Genomic DNA, 21,407 nt, shown 5'->3' with positions numbered 1-21,407 from the left:
TGTCCATGAGTAGTTCCGTGTCTGCCTTCAGCTGTGGATCTCGACTGTTCATGTTGAGATCCAACCTGGCCATGAGTGGATCCTGAGTGTCTGTGTGAGGCTCCTGAATGCCTTTCATTGTCACTGGACTCGCTGTGAGTAGATCCCCTTCTTTCACTCCTGCTGGACCCTGACTGTGGGGATTGTCCATGACCAGTCTGGGTATGTGTGGTGGTATCTCTTGACTGACCATGAGTAGATTCTTGTCTTCTTATTCTAGATCCTGACTGTTTATCGGTTGTGGCTGTATGTCCGTGATCTAAACTAGAATGTCTAGTGTTGTCTCTTGACTGTTCCTGGGTTTGTCTTTTATTTCTACTTGCTGATCCTGATTCCCCATGGTCATTTCTTGAATGCCCATGGCTTGATGTTGAATATCTTTCCCATTTATCTGACTGGCCTTCACTGTCATTTGATTGACTATGTGTTGTTTCCTGTCTTCTAGAAGCTCTCCTGTCCTGACTTGATCCTTGCCTTTGTTGCCTATGAACCTGACCTGAACCAGACCCATATTGGCCATAGCCACAGGACTGACTTGAGCCTGACCCATTTTGTCCAAAGCCAGAGGACTGACCTGAGCTAGACCCATGTTGTCCAAGGCCAGAGGACTGACCTGAGCTGGACCCATGTTGACCAAAGCCAGTGGACTGACCTAAACTAGATCCATGTTGGCCAAAATTAGAGGACTGGCCTGAGCCAGACTCATGTTGTCCAAAGCCAGAGGACTCACCTGAGCCAGATCTATATTGTCCAGAGCTAGAGGATTGGCCTGAGCCAGATCCTTGTTGGCCATAGCTAGACTGCCCTGACCTAGACTTGTGTTTTTCAAAACTAGAGGATTGACCTGTGCTAGACCCATGTTGTCCAAAGCCAGAGGATTGACCTGAGCTAGATCCACGTTGTCCAAAGCCAGAGGATTGACCTGAGCTAGATCCACGTTGTCCAAAGCCAGAGGATTGACCTGAGCTAGACTCGTGTTGTCCAAAGCCAGAGGACTGACCTGTGCTAGACCCATGTTGTCCAAAGCCAGAGGACTGACCTGAGCCAGACTCATGTCGTCCAAAGCCAGAGGACTGACCTGAGCTAGACTCGTGTTGTCCAAAGCCACAGGACTGACCTGAGCTGAACTCATGTTGTCCAAAGCCAGAGGACTGACCTGAGCCAGACCCATGTTGTCCAAAGCCAGAGGACTGGCCTGAGCCAGATCTATATTGTCCACAGCTAGAGGACTGGCCTGAGTTAGATCCATGTTGGCCAAAACTAGAAGACTGGCCTGAGCCAGACCCATGTTGGCCATAGCTAGACTGCCCTGACCTAGACTCGTGTTTTTCAAAACTAGAGGATTGACCTGAGCTAGACCCATGTTGTCCAAAGCCACAGGACTGACCTGAGCTGGACTCATGTTGTCCAAAGCCAGAGGACTGACCTGAGCCTGACCCATGTCGTCCAAAGCCAGAGGACTGACCTGAGTCTGACCCATGTTGTCTAAAGCCAGAGGACTGACCTGAGCCAGATCTATATTGTCCAGAGCTAGAGGACTGGCCTGAGATAGATCCATGTTGGCCAAAACTAGAGGACTGGCTTGAGCCGAACTCATGTTGTCCAAAGTCAGAGGACTGACCTGAACTGGATCCATGTTGGCCAAAACGAGAGGACTGGCCTGAGCCACACCCATATTGTTCAAAGCCAGAGGACTGACCTGAGCCAGATCTATATTGTCGAGAGCTAGAGGACTGGCCTGAGCCAGATCTGTGCTGGCCAAAGCCAGAGGACTGACATGAGCTTGACCCATGTTGGTCAAAGTTAGAGGACTGACTTGAGTGTGACCCATGTTGGCCAAAGCCAGAGGACTGACATGAGCCAGAACCATGTTGTTGAAAGCCAGACGACTGACCTGAGCCAGACTCATATTGTCCAAAGCCAGAGGACTGACCAGAGCAAGACCTGTGTTGACTACATTTAGAAAATTCATTTGAACCAGACTCTTGTTGATGAGAGTTAGAAGACTGTCCATAGGAACTAGATCCATGCTGACCATAACTAGAAGACTGACTTTCTCCAGACCCATATTGTCCACAGCTGGAGGATTGACTTGAACCTGTTCCTTGTTGTCCTCTACAGCTCTGTGGTTGACCACGTGCTCTAGATCCACATCCTCTCTGACTGGAAGACTGGCTACAGGAGCTAGGCTCATGTTGACCATATCCAGAGGACTGACCTCCTGAGACACCTCCATGAGCTTGTCCTCCACTACTTCCTGGTTGATAACCTGACTGGGTACAGCTAGATTGATTTCCTTGCCCTCCAAATCTATCTGCCTGACCAAAACTAGAAGCATTTTGTGGCCTTCCACACCAACTTGAATTACTGGAACCACATGGATGGCTCTGCCTTCCACTGTCTCCTGAGCCTCTAGAGCTAGAACCAAGCTTTCGTCCTCTACTCCTTGACTGAGTAGAGTTTGATTCATGTTCACTAGCATCCAGTCCATGTGACAGACCACTATGACTTTTCCTTTTCACACTTTTTGATCCAGATCCAGATTCATATTCCTCCCCAGATTCCCTAGAGGGGCTAACACGTGACTTGTTTCTTCTTTTCCCAAGCTCTCCGGAGCTGGAACCATGTCTTTCTTTGCCACTACTCCATGAGTGACCAGAGCTAGACCTATGGCGCCTTTTCTCAGATCTCTCTTGGTTCCCTGAACTAGATAAAGCACCTTGCCTTCCCCGCGCCCTGGAGTTGGACCCACGTCTGTGTTTCGCAGTTCCCCTCGAGCCCTCGGAACTGTAACCATGCTCCTCTCCCTCTCTCCAACTTGAATATCTGTAACCTGATTTCCGTCCTGATGTATTCTCTTCTTCCTCTTCTGTTTCACTTTCTTCCTCTTGGTATTGGCGACCATGCTTATGCTTCTTTGACCCTGAAGCTTTGCAGTATTCTTTGCTGAGAACCTTGTTGCAGGCCATAGCCAGCTTGAATACCATCAGAAGAAACTCAGTGAAGTCCAATCTTCGGTCATGATCTCGATCCAGCATATGCATGATGACTTCCACTGTGTCTGGATCATCTGGGTTCTGTACACAAGAAATACACCAAAGGGACCTGGTCAGCCCAGCTCACATACTCAGCTAAGATATTCAGGTAGGGCTGTAGAATTGGAGATGTTTAACATTAGGTTTTTGTTTTGTTTTTTAAAGATTGGCACCTGAGCTGACATCTGTTGCCAATCTTCTTTTTTTTTCCTCTCTTCTTCTCCTCAAAGCCCCCCCAGTACATAGTTGTATATTCTAGTTGTGCGTGCCTCTAGTTGTGCTACGTGTGATGTTGCCTCAGCATGGCTTGATGAGCAGTATCATGTCTGTGCCCAGGATCCAAAACACAGAAACCCTGGGCCACCAAAGCGGAGCATGAACTTAACTACTTGGCCACAGGGCCAGCTCCTGACATTAGGTATTTTTAATCCAACCAAGGATTACTTTAGGCTAAGGCAGCCTACTAGGACCCAGCAGGTGTGAAGAGGTAATAGTAAAGAATAAAAACTACTAGGGGGGCCAGCCCTGTGGCTAAGTGGTTAAGTCCACTGCTTCAGTGGCCTGGGGTTTGCTGGTTTGGATCCTGGGCACAGACCTGCACACTGCTTGTCAAGCCATGCTGTGGCAGCATCCCACACGGAGCAACCAGACTGACCTACAACTAGGATATAAAACTATGTACTGGGGCTTTGGGGAGAAAAACAAATGGAGAGGAAGATTGGCAACAGATGTTAGCTCAGGGCCAATCTAAAAAAAAAAAACTATTGGGATCTTTAGAAGAATGCAGTTCGATGGACCCAAGCTAGAGGACTAGGTACTCAGGTGTGGCATACAAGAAGGAGTTGAATGAACCAGTACCTGGTATAATTTAGTTTTACATACATTTTAAACATTACATGCTGACATATTCTATGTTAGGATCTATAATTTTGAAGTTAATAGCTGAGTCCTTCCCAAGTAGATGGAAAAAATACTTGTATTTTCTTTCAGTTTTTAGTCATCCTGGCTACTTGGTCAACTCCCCTTCTAGATGATTTCCCTCTCTAAACTTTGTCTTCCTCATTTGACATGGTAATTTATTAATTCATGTCTTGGCATAAATTTATTTTCTGCTTTTTCAAAATGGGAAACCTACGAGCATGAAAAACACATGAATGATCAACGTGGTGGGAGCACATACAAAAGTAAGGAAAACACATTCACCTTTCCAAAAATAAATGCTACCTCAACAGACTTTCTGATGTCCCAAAAAAATACTGCTCACAGAGTTTCCTCAAAGACTATTGGGACTGGGCAATTTTTAGCTAATCTTTGGTGATATAACAGAGAATGCACAGGACCCTAGCAGCCTTCACTCTTGGTACATGGTCCTCACCTTCAGAATTGGACGAAACTCTTTCTCCAGAAGTTCCTTTAGCTCATCCTTGCTCAGCGTGCCACACTCCCCATCTTGCTTAGTATATTTGTAGAAAACGTCAATGACAGTGACAACACTTCTCAAAAGATTGGTCATCTTTTTGCAAGTTTTAGTGAACCTGAAGAGGAAAAAAAATACCCTAGCATTCATTTTCTTTCTTTTTAATTTATAAGGAGTTCTGATTTTAAAATAATCATCATGATATTTCAAATCTCTTGTCTCTTTTCAGCCTAAAATACTTCAACAAGTAAGGTTGGGTCAGGGATGATTCAACACAGTGAAAGCTAACTTTTTAAACTTTGAGTTACTTTGCTAAGATCAAGTCATGACATATTGCTGGCTGAACTGGGACTAGATCTTGTATCTCCATGTCCTGGATGAATATATTCTTTACATACTATCTGTACACTTTGTATACTTTAGTGTCCAGGTGTTGTCCTGGAGTTTCCAAAGTTTCCCAAACCACCTAGATGTCTTGCCCCGGTCTCTCTTGCTAGTTTCACTGCTTTTCTTGAGTCGGAAACGACAGACCTTCTACCAGGCATACCTACTTCCCCTCTGGGCACTAGAAGCTAAACTGGACTATTAAGGCCTTCAGTAAATAAATAATGGGCAGAGTGGGCCAACACTATGCTGGTGCTGCATGAGATAGCCCTCTTCCGAGCTCAGGAACCATCCTAGTCTCAGCCTTGCCCTTCACGGTTCTCTTTCAGTAATCAGGGAGACAGGCTTTACAATGCAGGCAGTACTTTGACTAGTGGATGATTAGATTTTGGAGTGCTAGGAACTGAAAATAAACAAGGAAGGGACTCTACAATACTGCTAACCTCCTCCCTATTCGAGCTAGACAACCCAGAAAAGACGGCATACAAAAAGACTAGGAAGAGAATGTGGAATGGCCTAGAAGAAGGCAAATTTCTACTTGCATTCTTCTTCTCCACAACCACAAGTTTATTCTAAAAAGACCACAGAATGAACTAAACTAACCAAATAAAGAAGCAAATAAAAAAGAAAAAGAAAGAAAAATGAAAAGAAAGGCCAAATATATATTAATTCTGCCTTAGCTCATACTCCTAGATTTCTACCATGAACAACCAACCAAATATCCATCGACATCACTGGATGAATTTTCTCTCACCTGGTTCACCAAAGGAACAAGGAGGATAAAGCCTGATGCAGCTTGCAGGGCGACAATGGATGGAGATAGTGGCCCTTATATAGTTTACAATGTGTGGGTGCTGCCCTCTGTGGGATGGACTGATTCATTTCCAATCAAATCTAACTCCACCTCTGTCCATGTTTACCTTCCAACTTCTTCACATTCTCATCTTTGAGATAGTGGCGGAAAGCCTGGCCACCTTCTATTATGAGGTCATGTTGCAGGGTCATACACTTGTGAAAAGCAGAGACTATATTTTGGAGGACTTGTATTGTTCATTCCCTTTATCTAGTACCCACAAAAAAGTAGGAAAGTGCAAGATACTTGGCAGGTGTGCAATAAATGCTTATCTTATTGAAAATGAACCTGGGCCACTAGGCTTACCTAATTCAGGTCTTTTTACAATAATAGTAACTACCATTTATTGAGAACTCACTATGTGCTAGATATTGTGCTGAATACTTTTAACATATCGTCTCATTTAATCTTCACAACATTTCTATGAGATTTGTATTGTCACATTTTACGGATGAAGAAACAGGCTCAGAGGGCATAGGAATCCTTTCCATGGTCACACAACTTGTAAATGGAGGAACCAGGGTTTGAACTGTATTTATCTATCATAACGCCCTTTCTGTTAACCATTATACTAGCTTACCTCTGTGTATCTATTACATACACCTATTATGCAAAAATTCTGTACTCTTTTGGGAGTGTCAGGCCCACCTAAACACAAAAAATATGAAAGGGTAATTTAGGGACTGCTGTCAGCTAGGAAGAGAAGAAACATATTCACTGGTCCTGTGAAGGCTCTTTTCTAAGCTATAAAGGTGTAAGTTAATGGACTATACATAAAAGTAATGTTTTCAGAAGTGTTCAGAGTGAATTTTGGGTGGGCTTTCTTCTAGCATTGCTGCTATGCATTGGTAGTCTGGCAGCCTTGGGCCTAGACCCTTGGGAAAATGTCATTTATATATATAAAGTATATCAAATATAATATCCGAGGGAAGCAAAAATCCCCAGAAAGCTGTGTTAGGCCTGGAGAGTCAGTGCTTCTGTACTTTGCCACCAGGTGATGCTGAAGCTGATAATGAGGATAGCAGCCATCATTAATTAAGTGCTTACTATCTGCTAGACATGATAGTTTTATAGGCTTATCTATTTATTCTTCACATAACACTGTAAGGTCAGTATTATTGTCATTCTCATTTTACAGATAAAGAAATGAAAGCATAGAGAAATTTAATAATTTGTCCACAATCACAGTGAGTAAGTGGCAGCACTAGGATAAAAAACCCATGCTGTCCAATGCTAAAGTCTGGCACTTAACTGCATATATGCCACACACATGGGGTCAATCAATTCCTAACTGGGCATTTCTTCAGGAAAGCTGTCATATCTTTTCACTTCGCCATCTAGACAGTGCCTAGATCTTAGTGAACAGTTAGAATCAGTGTCTGTTCACAAAATGTTAATGGATATACCACTGAGATAGATCCATTGCTCTCGGAGCCTGGGAGTCCTAGACCAAACTGACCCCTACAAAAAGTTATGTTGCTTCTTGGATATATGGTAATTTTCGATGGTATGTGCTTCTTTTTGTTGAGATGGCTGCTGTGTCAGGAGGACTTTCAGATCCCCAGATTCCATACTGAGATAGATTCTTAAAGACGTCTGTGTCTGCAACTCCAGGATTCTAGCTTAGAACTTTGAAGTTAGTTTCATAGTTTGCCTGCTCTCAGCACTCCACCACTCACTCTTGTATTCTTTGTATTCGGCTCTCTCTTCATCTTCTAACTTGCTTAGCATGAGAGATAAAAGTATAGACTTAGGAGACAGATTTTAGCTCAAATCTCAGCTGTATCGTTTGCTGGCTGTGTTTCTTGGACAATTATCTAATCCTCTGAGTTTCAGTTTCCCAACTTTTGTAATAAGAATAATAACTACCTCACTGGTGGAGATTACTTACGATAGTATGTGAAATTGATTACTACCTACCTGGCATATAATAAATGTTTGGTAAGCTATATAATTATTGCCAACTCCTTTAAAAAACATATTTCATAGCATCTAGCTCAGTGTTTTATACATAGGATACACTTGATCATGTTTCATCAAAATAAATTAGGAGGCAACAATAGGCCTTTAAAGGCAGAAATACTACTTCTGTGTCAAAAGCATTGTCCCAGAAGGCAGGTCATAATTCTTTTTTAACAAAATAACAATTTTATTGAGATAGAATTCATATACCATAAAAATTCTACCTTTTAAAACATACAATTCAGTGGTTTTTAGTATATTCACAGAGTTGTGCAGCTATGCCATAGCTGTTATGGTACCTGTGTCCTTAAGTAAGTTTCCTCACTTCTCAATGCTTCAGTTGGGAAAACTGAATATATAATAACCATGATGTACTTTTAGTGCCAGGGTTTAAGTGGACCCATATTTATCATTTCAGCTGCAATTCTGGGCAACAGTTATAGTCCCACCAGAGGCCCAAGCACTATTTGTAAAGGAACCAAAGTGATTGTTTCTAAGAGTCGATTTGATGACACTTGCAGAGACTTTTGTCTACCTGGGTTCTGAAAGGTTGTTTAGTCCAATGAAGCAGAGGCCTGGAGTCCAGAGCTAGGGCATAGTCTCAGCTACGCCGTTTCTCTGGATCCGGACCTTCTTGTTGCCCTTTTGTGCTCATTTCATCACTCTCTGCTCATTCTACATCCACAGCTCTGGGTTCTCAGGAAGTACCAGAATCTTTGATTTTAGGCCTGTTTGGTGAAGTTTATTTACTATTGGCCACTGGATTGTCTTGAGGGGCAAGAATGTTAAATAACTTTGTACCTGTGAAAGTCCCAGATTTTGGTTTTTCCACTGAATGTCAGCTGAATCTTGTTTCCATGTCTCATCCTATTCAAGGGGGGCCTCCTTCAAGTTAAAGTAGTCTACTTTAGCTTCCTGTCACGTTCAAAGGGAATTCCTTAGGGACTTGCCTTAGGGCTTAAGCAGATCTGTGCCTGTCATGAGAACCAAACATTTTCTCTGGGACTCTTAGGAACCCCTGTTCTGGGGTTTCTCAATGAACTCAACTTACAGCTGATACCTGAGAGTTGATCCAGGGACAGTGGTATGTATTAGATGTCTCTTCTCTAAAAGCAGTTTAGGGAGTTATTCTTGGCTCATAGTATGATTCAGTAGGAAGAATGTTGACTTTGAAGTAAGATTGTTTTTATATCCCAGCTCCAATATATACTACCTGTAGTACCTTAAGCAAGTTTCTAAACCTGAGTCTCTGTTTCCATACCTGTGAAATGAGGATAATGTCGGACATGAGAATTAGATAAGATAATATAAGGATAATGTTGAGCATATGATAAGAATTTAATATACTTTATTTTCTTTCCTTCTTATTCTCAAGTTTAATCTGATTAGTAGAAGGTTATCAATAGGTTTTGGGGTGATGGTTCCTGGAGATGATTCTAAATTCTGTTCCCTCCTGGCAGTCTCTTCCTAGATGAAATCAGAGCCCAACTGGGTTGAACTGTTGGAACCCAGCCTTCAAAAAGAGCTTAAAATTTCTATTATGAAAATTCCATAGGGAAGATGAAACCACTAGCTACCACAACTGAGAATGTGCCCACCCCAGATTTCTTGCTTATTTTGCCACATCATTGTTGATATCTCAAGATCCACATAGCAGAGCAACAGTCTCACCAAGAGATGCCTGCTGACAGACCTAGGATTTCAGGCTGGACTACGAGGCTTCAGTGACTTGTTCTGTCTGGATCTAACTGAGATGTATCATCTGGGACCTCCAGATGCTTGCTGAAATCTATCCAGGGCCATTTCTTTTTTTTTAAGATTTTTATTTTTTCCTTTTTCTCCCCAAAGGCCCCCAGTACATAGTTGTATATTCTTCGTTGTGGGTCCTTCTAGTTGTGGCATGTGGCATGCTGCCTCAGCGTGGCTTGACGAGCAGTGCCATGTCCGAGCCCAGGATTCGAACCAACGAAACACTGGGCCGCCTGCAGCGGAGCGTGCGAACTTAACCACTCGGCCACGGGGCCAGCCCCATATCCAGGGCCATTTCTGAAGGCTAGTTCTCAGAAGCTAAAATGATCCTTGCAGCCACAATATCGATAACCTATGATGACAATGTGAAGAAGATGTTGCTTCCTGATGATAGAAGCTTACTGGATAGGTAAGCCTGACTGAAAGGGAGAGAACTTGGATTAGCACTGGAGCTGTAGGATTCGATAGATGATCTAGAATTTGTATTTTGACATTTGTGCAAGGTATGATTATTAAGTGAGGCAGCTGACTTTTTCCTTAAAACATCCTAGAACCTGTACAATCAAAGTAATTTCCCTCAAAGGCTGTAAGTGTATGTTCAAAATGAGGGGAGCTCTTCCTTCAGACCATACAGAGCATTATGTCCTGTTGAATATCATTTGGTAGATGAAAATATTGGCATTTTAAGCATGGATTTGATTTTTGGAATCATTCATAAGCATTTGGAACCAAGTTTGATAAATAAAGAGAATAACTCATAAGGTTAAAAAAAGAAGGGAGTCCATCATTAAGTCTGAATTTAAAGTAACCAGACTAATTTCTTCAGTCCAGTGGCTCTCAGCAATTCATTTTACTTCAGCAAGCATTTTTTGAGGCTTTCTTTGTTCCCATGTCCCTTTTCTCTGTGGGAATGTGCTTCCAGTGGTAAGGCAGTCCAAGATTGTGTGAAACAGTATAATGAAGCTGGATCAGGATTGAAGCTTGGCTTAGAATTTGAGCATTATGAGAACTGTTGAAGATTTATGTATACATCATACACACACACACACTCACTCCTCTACACACACTCCCAAATGCAGTTGATGTACATTATTGAAGATCTATCACATGCAAGGCCCAGTGCTAAGCACACTGCCCTCAATGAAATTATATTGGTTTGGGATTATTTATGAGCCTGGAATTTTCCATCACTCCCTTTCAGTGATCTTGGTACTCTCCTGTTTGAAAGGGTATTGAAGATTTGCCATTTGGGATTGCTCAGGATTCCTTGTGGTTGCATGTGCACATACATGCACAAATATATAGATGTGAATATATATCTATTCATTCTGAAATCATCATAAATTTTAACTAGGTACAGATTTCCTCTACAATACCCAATAAGTCTGTTTTTTCATGCCTTCTGGATGAGGAGAAAATTGATAAAACTTAAATCTTGGGCTTCCTGGGATGACATCTTTCACTAGGACTAGGGAAAAATAAATTCAGGACCTCTAAGAGTTATAGCTATCAGGCTTAGATTTGATTAACTTTAGATTAATTCATTTTAATTGTTTCCATTATCTATGATAATTTATTTTTGTTTTCCCTTTAAAAATTACATTTATTTTGCTTATAAATAAAGTCACTCCACCCACGTGCTAATTCCTTGCCTCTGGCACTAGTTATATATTTCAGAGGTTGGGTCTTTCAGGACTATTCAGTTTAAGTGAACTGAGCCTTTGGATTCTAAGAGGAAGTATAGTAAAGTGGGATCTGTGGGAAACCACATCTGCAGTGTCTCCCTTGTTCTTCAGTGGAAAATTTTCTTCGTTAGGGACCAGTGTCTTGAATTAAGTACACTAGAGCACCAGCTGAGCAAGATAATTGCAGAAGGCAGATAGAGTAATTATTCTATGTAACTATTATAGAGTGACTAAGGTCTCAGGACTTGACTGTGTTCTCTAATCCAATCGCCCTATCCTGGTTTGTGCAGGCCAAAGACACTTGGAGCAGAATCTACTCCCTGAGGGTCCAGGACCTGTGGCCTCGGGAGACCAATACTTAGCTTTAAGATGTTCAAAGATGATGTCCCACCCATTTCTGAGATGGATAAGGTTTGAGAGGCAGGTGTACTCATGGAGAGAGGGGCTTGCGACCTTTGCAACAAGAGGAGAGGCTAGTAGCCTAGGCTTCTGCCAGGGCCTTTCTCACACCTATTTCCTAAATCTGGTCCATGTAGAAGAATTCAGGGAAGCCCAAGGGTAGAACTCTTAAAGGAATATGTTTCTTGGCTTCTCCCTAAAAACTAAAACAAAATCTATAGCAAACTTGTTTAGCCCAGTGATTAAGAAGATAAACCTTGGAATCTGACAGATCTGGGTTGGAATCCTGCCTCTGCCACTCGCTAGTTATGTGTCTTAATGTCTCTGTAAATGTGGGGAATTTTCTTCATAGGGTTGTTATAAAGCTTAAAAGAATTAAGTCAAATACCTGGAACAAAACAGCCATTTACATTAAAAAATACTACTTTTTTTTCGCATTTGATTGGAATCTTATATTTTCTGTGTTTGTCTTATGGATGATATCATCATGATGAATGTCACTTTTACCAGTTTTGTTTTGAGCCAAAATCATTTGTCAGACATTGTGCTCGGGGCATCTAATGAGCATCTCTGGGCATCTAATACTGTACCAAGTGGCCTGTGATTGGTCTGCTTGGAAGAGGGTCTTGGTTCCGGCTCAGTTGGCTGGTGGGTCACATTGATTAAAGGCAATTTTGATGCCAATAATCTTGTGCTATTTATGGTGATGATGATGATGACATGAACTCTGTTCATAATGATGACAGAATCCTTAGATCAGACCCACTTATTTTTGCAGGTCAAAGCATAGGCCCTAGATTTGCCTGCAGGTGCATAGATTGTTTCCTTCTTTTTCTTCCATTTGCTCTATGACTGATCCACTGGGGAGGTGGCAGGGGCTATGGTGTATTTATCCTGCTTTTCCAATCTATAAACTTTCTTCCTCTGGTTACATTCTGGACCCTAGAAGCCCCTTCCTGGTTGTCTATGGTTCTTAGCCACCTAATCCTCACCAGGAAGGTTTACTCTTCCCAAATCTTAAGACCCTGGATTCTTTTGGGATTTTATAGATTAAAAAAAAATCTTTTTGTCCCTTCTCTTGCACAAAGAAGGTGGAATCTCAGCAGTCTGAAGGATTATGGATTTATGGAGTTCTCCACTGTCTCCCGCCCTCCTACACCATAGAATTTGAGAACATATAGTTCTGAGTGGTTCAGATTGGTCTAAATGTCAGGGAGACATTTGCTGACTGAGTTTTATTCTGCAGCTTTAGAACCTTTCTCGACCTACATGTGAACCTGACCTATCCAGTTCAGCTTCTTTCTCCTGCAAGCTGCTCAAGGCCGCCAGTGGCTGGAGTTAAGCTGAAGCAAAACCCAACTCAGATTAGGTCTTTATGTAAAGCCAGAGGCAAATTGAATCAGGTACATATCAGCCAAATTCAGGTTCTGCCTGCTGTTGGACTGGTTCCCTCGCCTATTAGTTCCACAACCCAGGAATCGGGGCCTAGGCTGAGCTATTTGTCAAACAGCATTGTGAGTGATAAAGAAAGCTGTCTCTATTTTGAGAATGCGAATGAAAGGAGGGCCCCTTGTATATTAATTTACATGTAGATTCTGCAGCCCCCACCCTAAGAAAACCAGAGTGGCTACTCTAACCCACATCTGCACCACGCCCGTGGCAGAGGACTGCACTTCAACCCTTAGCCAATTCTAAAAGAAAGTTTTATATGCTTTAATTCTTATACACAAGAAATAATCACAGGAGCTGATATGTGCTGGACCATTGGAAAAGGAATAGGAGAAAGAGTATCAAATACACGCCCAGTTTTCAGTCTCTAGACTGAGCCTCAGTAAGAGGACAGCTAACCCCTAAACCTGTATATGAAAATATAAAAGATAAATATGATACGGTATAGTGCAAAGAACACTAGATCATTGTCATCTTCTTTCTTTCTCTCAATCCTCAAAGGATGTGTCAGCAAATCCTATTGATTCTACCTTCAGGTTATAACCAGAATCTGCACGATTCTCACCATCTCCACTGTTGCCATCCCGGTCCAACTGCCATCATTTCTGGCAGGTACTCTTAGCCTCCTAACTGATATGCCTGCTTGTACTCTTAACCCTCTACAGTATGTTGTCAACACAGTAGACAGAGTGAACGATTTAAAACAGAAGTCTGAGCGTGCACTCCTTTGTTTAATATCCTATAGAGGTTCCCATCTTGCTCAGAGTGAGCCAGAGGCCTAAGAGGGACTAAAAGATCTCTGACCTCATCTCTTGCTACCCTCCTCACTCTCTTTGCTCTAGCCACAGTGGCTTCCCTGGTGCTCCACCAACTTGCCAAGTGCACTCCCATCTCAGAGTTTCCTCTCTGTGGAGTGCTTTTTCACCACTATTGCTCCCTCATCTCCTTTAAGTCTCAATTATTGCCTTCAGGATTTTCACTTCTGGCTGAGATGGAGTAATGCGTGTTGGATTTATACTCCAACTTTCATCAACTAAAATCTGGTGAAAAAAGGAAACAAACGTCTTCACCCATTGGACAACAGGCAACACAGGGGAAATGAGTGAGGTGAACCCTACAATTGGTCAGCTTAGAGCCTGGAGAGAATTTTCAGCCTCTGGGCACAGGAAACCTAGGCAGGATCAATTCATCAAAAGGACATTACAGAGGCCAGCCCCACAGCCAAGTGGTTAAGTTTGCATGCTCTGCTTAGGCAGGCCGGGGTTTCACCAGTTCGGATCCCGGGGGCAGACATGGCACCACTCATCAGGCCATGCTGAGGCGGCGTCCCACGTAGCACAACTAGAGGCACTCACAACTAGACTATACAACTATATACTGGGGGCTCTGGGAGAAGAAGAAGGGGAAAAAAAAAAGATTGCCAACAGATGTTAGCTCAGGTGCCAATCTTTAAAAAAAAAAAGACATTGCAATTCCCAATGTTATATGAACCCAAACTGAATAGATTTGCAAGAAGAAATAGTCACTTATAGTCAGAGATTTCAAAACTCCTCCCTCAATAATTGATGAAACAAGTAGACAGAAAACCAGTGAGGATAGAGAATTCTTGAAACACTATCAGCTGACTTGATCTGTGACATTTATAGAATGCTCAACAGCAGCAGAATACACATTCTTTTTAAGTGCACAGGGAACATTTATCAAGATAGATTAAATTTAACAATGTATTAAAACAGCACATTAAATTAAATTAAAATAATGTATTAAAACTATAATATGTTATGACCAAGTGGAGTTTATCCTGGGAATGCCAGACTGACTCAACATTCAAAAATCAATCAAGGTAATGTATCATATCAAAAGACAAAAGAAGACAATCTGCATTATCATCTCAATAGATGCAGAAAAAGCATTTGATAAAATTTAGCATCCATTTGTGATAAAAAAATCTCTTAGCTAACTTGGAATAGAAGAGAACTTTCTCAGACTGATAGCAGGCATCTCTCTGTACATCTAGCTGTAGAAAATTCCTGCAGCTAGCATCTTACCTAATGGTAAAAGACTAACCATTTTCCTCTTAAATATGGGAGCATAGATCTTTGCACTCATATTCAGCATCATAGTAGAGACCCCAGTTAAAGTAAAAAGGCTATAGGTGAGAGAAGAGAAGGTAAAACTTTATTTGCAGATGACGTGATTGTTGATATAGAAAATCCCAAAGAAACTGCAAAAAAACCCCGAACTACTAGAACTAATAAGTGAGTTTATCAAAGTCCCAAGGTGTAAGGTCAGTGTACAAAAACCAATCATATGTCTATATACTATTAATAAAAATTTGAAATTAAAAGTACCATTTCTAAGAGCACTAAAATCATGAAATACTTAGGTATAATTCTAAAAAATATGTGCAAGCTGTGTGTGCTGAAAGCTACAAAACGCTGATGAAAGAGATCAGAGAAAAGCCTGAATAAAGGAAGAGTTATCCATATTCATGGACTCTAGTCTTCCAAGACTCAATATTAAGTTGTCAATTTTCCCCATATTGTTTTATAGATTCAACAAGATCCTAATAAAAAATCCTAATAGATATTTTTTCTCTTTTTAGTAGAAGTGGGCAAGTTGATTCTAAAATATACAGGGAAAGGCAAAGAAATTGGAATGGGCAAACAGCTTGAAAAAGAATAAAATTGGAGAATTCACATTGATTGACTTCAAGACTTACTATAAAGCCATAGTAATCAAGAAAGTATCTTATTGGCAAAAGGTTAGCCATGTAGAACAAAGGAATAGAGTAGAAAGGCCAGAAATTGACCCTTACTTGTATGGTCAGTTAATTTTCAACAAAGGTGCAAAGGCACCAATTCCAGAAAGATCCTGGAACAATTGGATATCTATATGCAAAAAAAAGAAAAAAAATCTTTGATCTGTACTTTGCACCATATACAAAAATTACCTTAAAACACGATGTAGACCTAAATGAATAAAATTTTTGTGAGAAAACAGGAAAAAAATCTTTGTGACCTTGGATTAGGCAAAGTTTCTTAGACTGATTTCTTAGATATGACACTGAAAGCATAATCCACGAAAGAGAAAAAAATAATAAATGGGGCTCCATCAAAAATTAGAACTTCTCTTCGAAAGACACTGTTAGGAAAGTGTTAAAACTAGCCACAAACTGGGAGAAAGTATTTGCAAATCACATATATGATAAAAGACTTGTGTCTAGAATTTATAAAGAGCTCTCAAAACTCGATCATAAGAAAATAACTCTGAAAAAACTGGCAAAGCATTTGAACAGACATTTCACTGAAGAAGATATACTAATGGCAAATTAGCACGTGAAAAGATGTTCTGCATCATTAGTCATTACGGAAATGCAAATTAAAACTGCAATGAGATACCGTTACACATCTATTAGAGTAATTTTTTTTTAAATCTGGTAATACTGATGTCAAAGAGCATACTGCCTATATTTCTTCTAGAAGTTTTATGCTTTCAGGTCTTACATTCAAATCTTTAATCCATTTTGAGTTAATTTTTGTGCATAGTTAAGATAATGGTTTACTTTCATTCTTTTGCATGGATGAATGGATAAAGAAGATACAGTATATATATACAATGGAATACTGCTCAGCCATAAAAAAGACAAAATTTGTGACGACATGGATGGATCCTGAGGGTATTATGCTAAGAGAAATAAGTCAGACAGAGAAAGATAAATACCGTATGATTTCACTTGTATGTGGAACATAAACAAACAAACACATAGATAAGGAGAACAGATTAGTGGTTACCAGAGGGGAAGCGGTAGGGGGAGGGCGAAAGGGGTAATCCGGCACATATGCATAATGATGGGTAAAAACTAGATATTGACAGTGAACACGCTGCAGTCTGTACAGAAAGTGAAATATAAAAATGTACACCTGAAATTTGCACAATGTTATAAGCCAGTATGACTTCAATAAAATAATTTTAAAAAATCTGGTAATACCGAGTGCTGGCTAGGATGTGTAGCAACGGGAACTCTTGGAATGAAAAATGGTACCATTATTTTGGAAAACTAACAGTTTCTTATAAAGGTGAATGTATAATTCATCAACTAACTTAGCAATACCACTCCTAGATATTTATCCAAGTGAGGTGAAAAGTTATGCTCACACAAAAATCTGCTTGCAGATCTTCATAGCAGCTTCACTTGTGTTAGCCAAAGACTGGAAACAACAGAAATGTCCTTCATTTGGTGAATTATCCATTCTAACAAAAACTGTGATATAGTCAGTTAGATGAAGCAAAATTGATGAATCTCAAGTCCATTTTGTGAAATGGATTTTTTTTTAAAGATTTTATTTCTTTCCTTTTTCTCCCCCAAAGCCCCCCAGTACATAGTTGTATATTCTTCGTTGTGGGTCCTTCTAGTTGTGGCATGTGGAACGCTGCCTCAGCGTGGTTTGATGAGCAGTGCCATGTCCGCGCCCAGGATTCGAACCAACGAAACACTGGGCCGCCTGCAGCGGAGCACGCGAACTTAAGCACTCGGCCACGGGGCCAGCCCCATGAAATGGATTTTAAATTAAAGAAGCCAGGCTCAGAAGGCTGGATTCTGTGTAATTCCATTTGTAGGACATTCTGGAAAAGGCAAAGCTATAGGGACAGAAATCAGATCAGTTGTTGCCGGAGCCTGAGGTTGGAGGGAGAGATTGACTACAAAGGGGCATGGAGGTATTATTTTGGATAATCGAACTGTTCTATACAGTGGTCTCCCGTTATCTGTGTTTTTGCTTTCCACAGTTTCAGTTACCCATGGTCAACCGCAGTCTGAAAACATTAAATGGAAAATTCCAGAAATAAATAATTCATAAGTTTTAAATTGCCCACTGTTCTGAATACCAGTGATGAAATCTCGTGCCCTGCTGCTCTGTCCTGCCCAGAATGTGAATCCCCCCTTTGTCCAGCGTTTGCACACTGTGTATATGCTACCTGCTCTGTAGTTACTTAGTAATCGTCTGGGTTATCAGATCAATTGTCCCAGTGTCGCAGTGCTTGTGTTCAAGTAACTCTTATTTTACTCAATAATGGCCCCAAAGCCAACTTTATTATAGTTATTGTTGTTAATCTCTTACTGTGCCTAATTTATAAATTAAACTTTATCAGAGGTATGTATGTGTAGAAAAAAATGTAGTGTATATAGGGTTCAGTGCTCTCGAGGGTTTCAGGCATCCACTGGGGGTCTTGGAACGTATCCCCCAAGGAAAAGGGGGAACTACTGTATTTTGATTATGTTGGTGGTTATACAAGTATTTGCATTTTTCAAAGCTTGCAGAGCCGCACACCGAAAAGATTATATTTTAATCTATGTAAATTACATCTTAATAAAAAAATTTAAAAATAAATTTTAAAATATTACCTTCATAATAAGACCTTCTCTGGCCACTCTATTTAATATTACCTCCTGTTTCTAGCACTCCCACTTCCTTTTCTCTTTGCTTTACTTTTTCCATAGCACTTATCATCATCCAGCATACTATATAATGTACTTATCTGTCATGATTATTGTCTCTCCCCCACACTGGTATATAAGTTCTGTGAGGGTAGAGCTTTATCTGTTTTATTTACTGCTATATTCCAAATACCTAGAACAGTGCCTGGCACATTGTTGATACTCGAAATATTTGTTCAATAGGTGAAGAAATAAATGAATGAATGATTTGGTACGAGGAGATCTGCGTTTCACCTCTACCCTTCCTGGTTGCATTCCCCGACTAAGTCACATAAACACTCATCACTGAGCTATCTCATCTATAAAATGGGGTGATAATAAATGCCTTACTCATCTCAAAGGGCTTTGTGAAGATAAAATGAGAAAAATTATAAAAGCTCGTCATAAACTTTATAGTATATGAATTAATATTATCACTATTATTAATTTTTAAAATCTACACAATCTGTCTTTTTTGTTTACTCAATTCTTCTCTTTTCTCTACTTACATAACATTAATAATGCCATACATACAACTTTAGCATCCTACTGCTAATTGATCTAATTATTTAAAATGTGAAATGTTTTGTCAACTCAACCAGATTTTAAGTTCAGAGAGTGGAAACTGTCGTTCTATATCATATATTTTAAATTCTTCCTGATAAAATGATCTTTTTATTTTTATTTGTTCAATCAAGAAATCAACTAGTGCAAAGGCCCTGAGATTGAATGTGCCTGGCAAGTTCAGAGAGCAGCCAGGAAGCCAGTGTGGCTGGAGCAGAGTGAGGGGGAGGGAGGGTACTCAGAATGTGTGGTCCACATCGTTAGACCTTAGATTTTGGCTTTTCCTTCAGGTGAGTTGGGGAATTAATGTCAGGTTTAGAATAGAAGAGTGATCTGACTTACTTTTTAAATTACTTCTTTCTACCTACTTATGTTGAGAATAGACTGTGAGGGGCCAAAGGAAGAATGGGGGAGACCATTTTGAAGCTATTATAATAACGCAGGCAAGAGATGATTTGATCAAATTTATCCTTATTTATGTAAATAAAGAAACAAAGCAGAAAAACCTTTTGTCAAATCTTGTGTTATCAGGCTTAGAAAACATGGTCATTTTACCATATTCCCAAACCATCTAACACGGTAGACATAATAAGCACTGAAGAGATGCTTATTAGTTGGTGAATTTGAATTCTTGTATTGAGAGGACTGAAAGTTGTGCAGCCTTCTCGAAGAGCCTAAGATCATCTCGTTCTGCTCTTTGGTTCTGTGGGTAGAGATGCACCTGGGGCCTTTTCCAGCTGGAAGTTTTAGTTGTGAGATGGCCAGGTTGTGTGACAAAACCGCCTAGGGCTGCTGTACCAAAACACCCTCCCAGTGTTGTAGTGTTGCTGTGCTGGTTACTAACACCAGTCATGAACACTTGGCACATACACAGAGACGTCTGTGAACGTGCCAGTGCTCATCCCACTCTCAGCACAGGCTGGGGTCCTGCCCAGCAATCCCACCTGCTCATTGGGATACAGCTGGATTCTCCACTATTTCGTGTCTGGAAAATTTTATTTACCAAGGAAATTCAGACCTCCAGGGCAGCAGTGAGGGCCTCACCAGACGGGAGTTTTCTTCGGTTAAAGCACAAGGTCTGTAGTGGACTAGATTTGGATTTGATTCTTCTTCCTGCTGCTTGACTGTCTCACCCGGGAAATGTGATTAACCTCCCTGACCTTGAATTTCCTCACGAGTAAAATTGAGATTCTTTCATTCAGTTGCTCACACACACGAAATGCATTTATTAAGATGAGCTAGGTATTGTGCTAGGTGCTGGGAAGCCAACGGTGAACAAGTAGACGTGGTCTTTGCCTTCTGATCATTTACCGTATAAGGCATAGTAATAATAAATACCTCATTGTGTTATCCTAAGGATAAATAAGAAAGTATGTGTGTAGTGGATACCTTGGGTCATCTCCCCTTCTGCTCCCTTTTCTAGGAACTGCCCATCATCTTCCAAGCCCTCTCCACAGTTATTTTGTCCAGGTTATCCACCTGATGAAGTGAGGCCAGTGAGCACCTTCCCTTGGAATTCAGTGTTAGCGCTATGTGATTCCATTCTTAGTCTCTGCCCAGTGTCTTAAATGGTGGTGATATTAACTCCAGAAGTATGAACAGCCATGAAGCTTGGGAAGCAGGAAAAAACAATGTCTAGCAAGAGAGGATAATGAAGCATGGAACAGAGGCACAAAGAAGACTAGAGACAAGAGATGACAAGAGTCCTGATGGCGTGGTGCTCCCTGGCTCCAGTCCCTTGCTAAGACCAACAGTATGCCTTCCCATGACTCTTGTGTCACACCCTGTATCCTTATTTATGTAGTAGTTGTGCTTAAATTAGCTCAAACTTGTTTTATATTACTCCCAACTAGTTCCAACACATTGAAGGCACTCAAAAGTGGTCTCTTTTACAATTATTATTCAGACAAATACAACTTCCTATATTTCTTCCATCCTCCCATGCTTTTGTGCAGAATGTCACTATCTTTCTGATTCTGATCTGCCCCCAAGTACTGGACAATGCCCTGGAGGGTTCCATCTGGATGTCTCACAGAAACATCAAACCCAAACCTAACATGTCCCAAACTGAAATTCTTTATCCCAATCAACTCACAGAGCTTCCTGTACTTCTGTCTGCCAGCATTAAAATCACTCATCCATTTACTCAAAATCCCGGGCATTATCCTGGCATTATCCTAGATTTCTCTCGCTCCCTCATTTCCCATATCCAGTCATTCAGCAAGCTGTGTAGGTTCTGCTTTGTAAACACTTGTGACTTCTCCCTCTCAACTTCAGCCCTCTAGCCTCTGCTTCATTTAGGTCCCCACCATCTCTGCCCAAGACGACAGTAGTGGGCTCCTATCAACCTCCTTTCCTCTGTCCTGCTGTTTACGAGCTCATCCTCCCCATTTCA

General features: G+C 41.0%; 1 protein-coding gene across 1 annotated transcript; it reads right to left on the bottom strand.

The window, feature by feature from the left end:
* Nucleotides 1-2: 2 nt before the first annotated feature.
* On the bottom strand, nucleotides 3-5,689 carry LOC124250187 (filaggrin-2-like; the record flags this gene model as incomplete). The annotated part of the gene is made up of 3 exons (XM_046682023.1): nucleotides 5,630-5,689; nucleotides 4,450-4,609; nucleotides 3-3,116 (listed from the first exon to the last, which is right to left on the bottom strand). Coding segments are annotated over exons 2-3 (3,252 nt in total), but the record flags the coding sequence as incomplete, so codon positions are not given.
* Between the last annotated feature and the right edge of the window lie 15,718 nt (nucleotides 5,690-21,407).

The sequence above is a fragment of the Equus quagga genome, chromosome 13 (assembly GCF_021613505.1).
Source record: "Equus quagga isolate Etosha38 chromosome 13, UCLA_HA_Equagga_1.0, whole genome shotgun sequence".
Taxonomy (NCBI): domain Eukaryota; kingdom Metazoa; phylum Chordata; class Mammalia; order Perissodactyla; family Equidae; genus Equus; species Equus quagga.
This window is presented reverse-complemented; position numbering and strand designations above follow the sequence as displayed.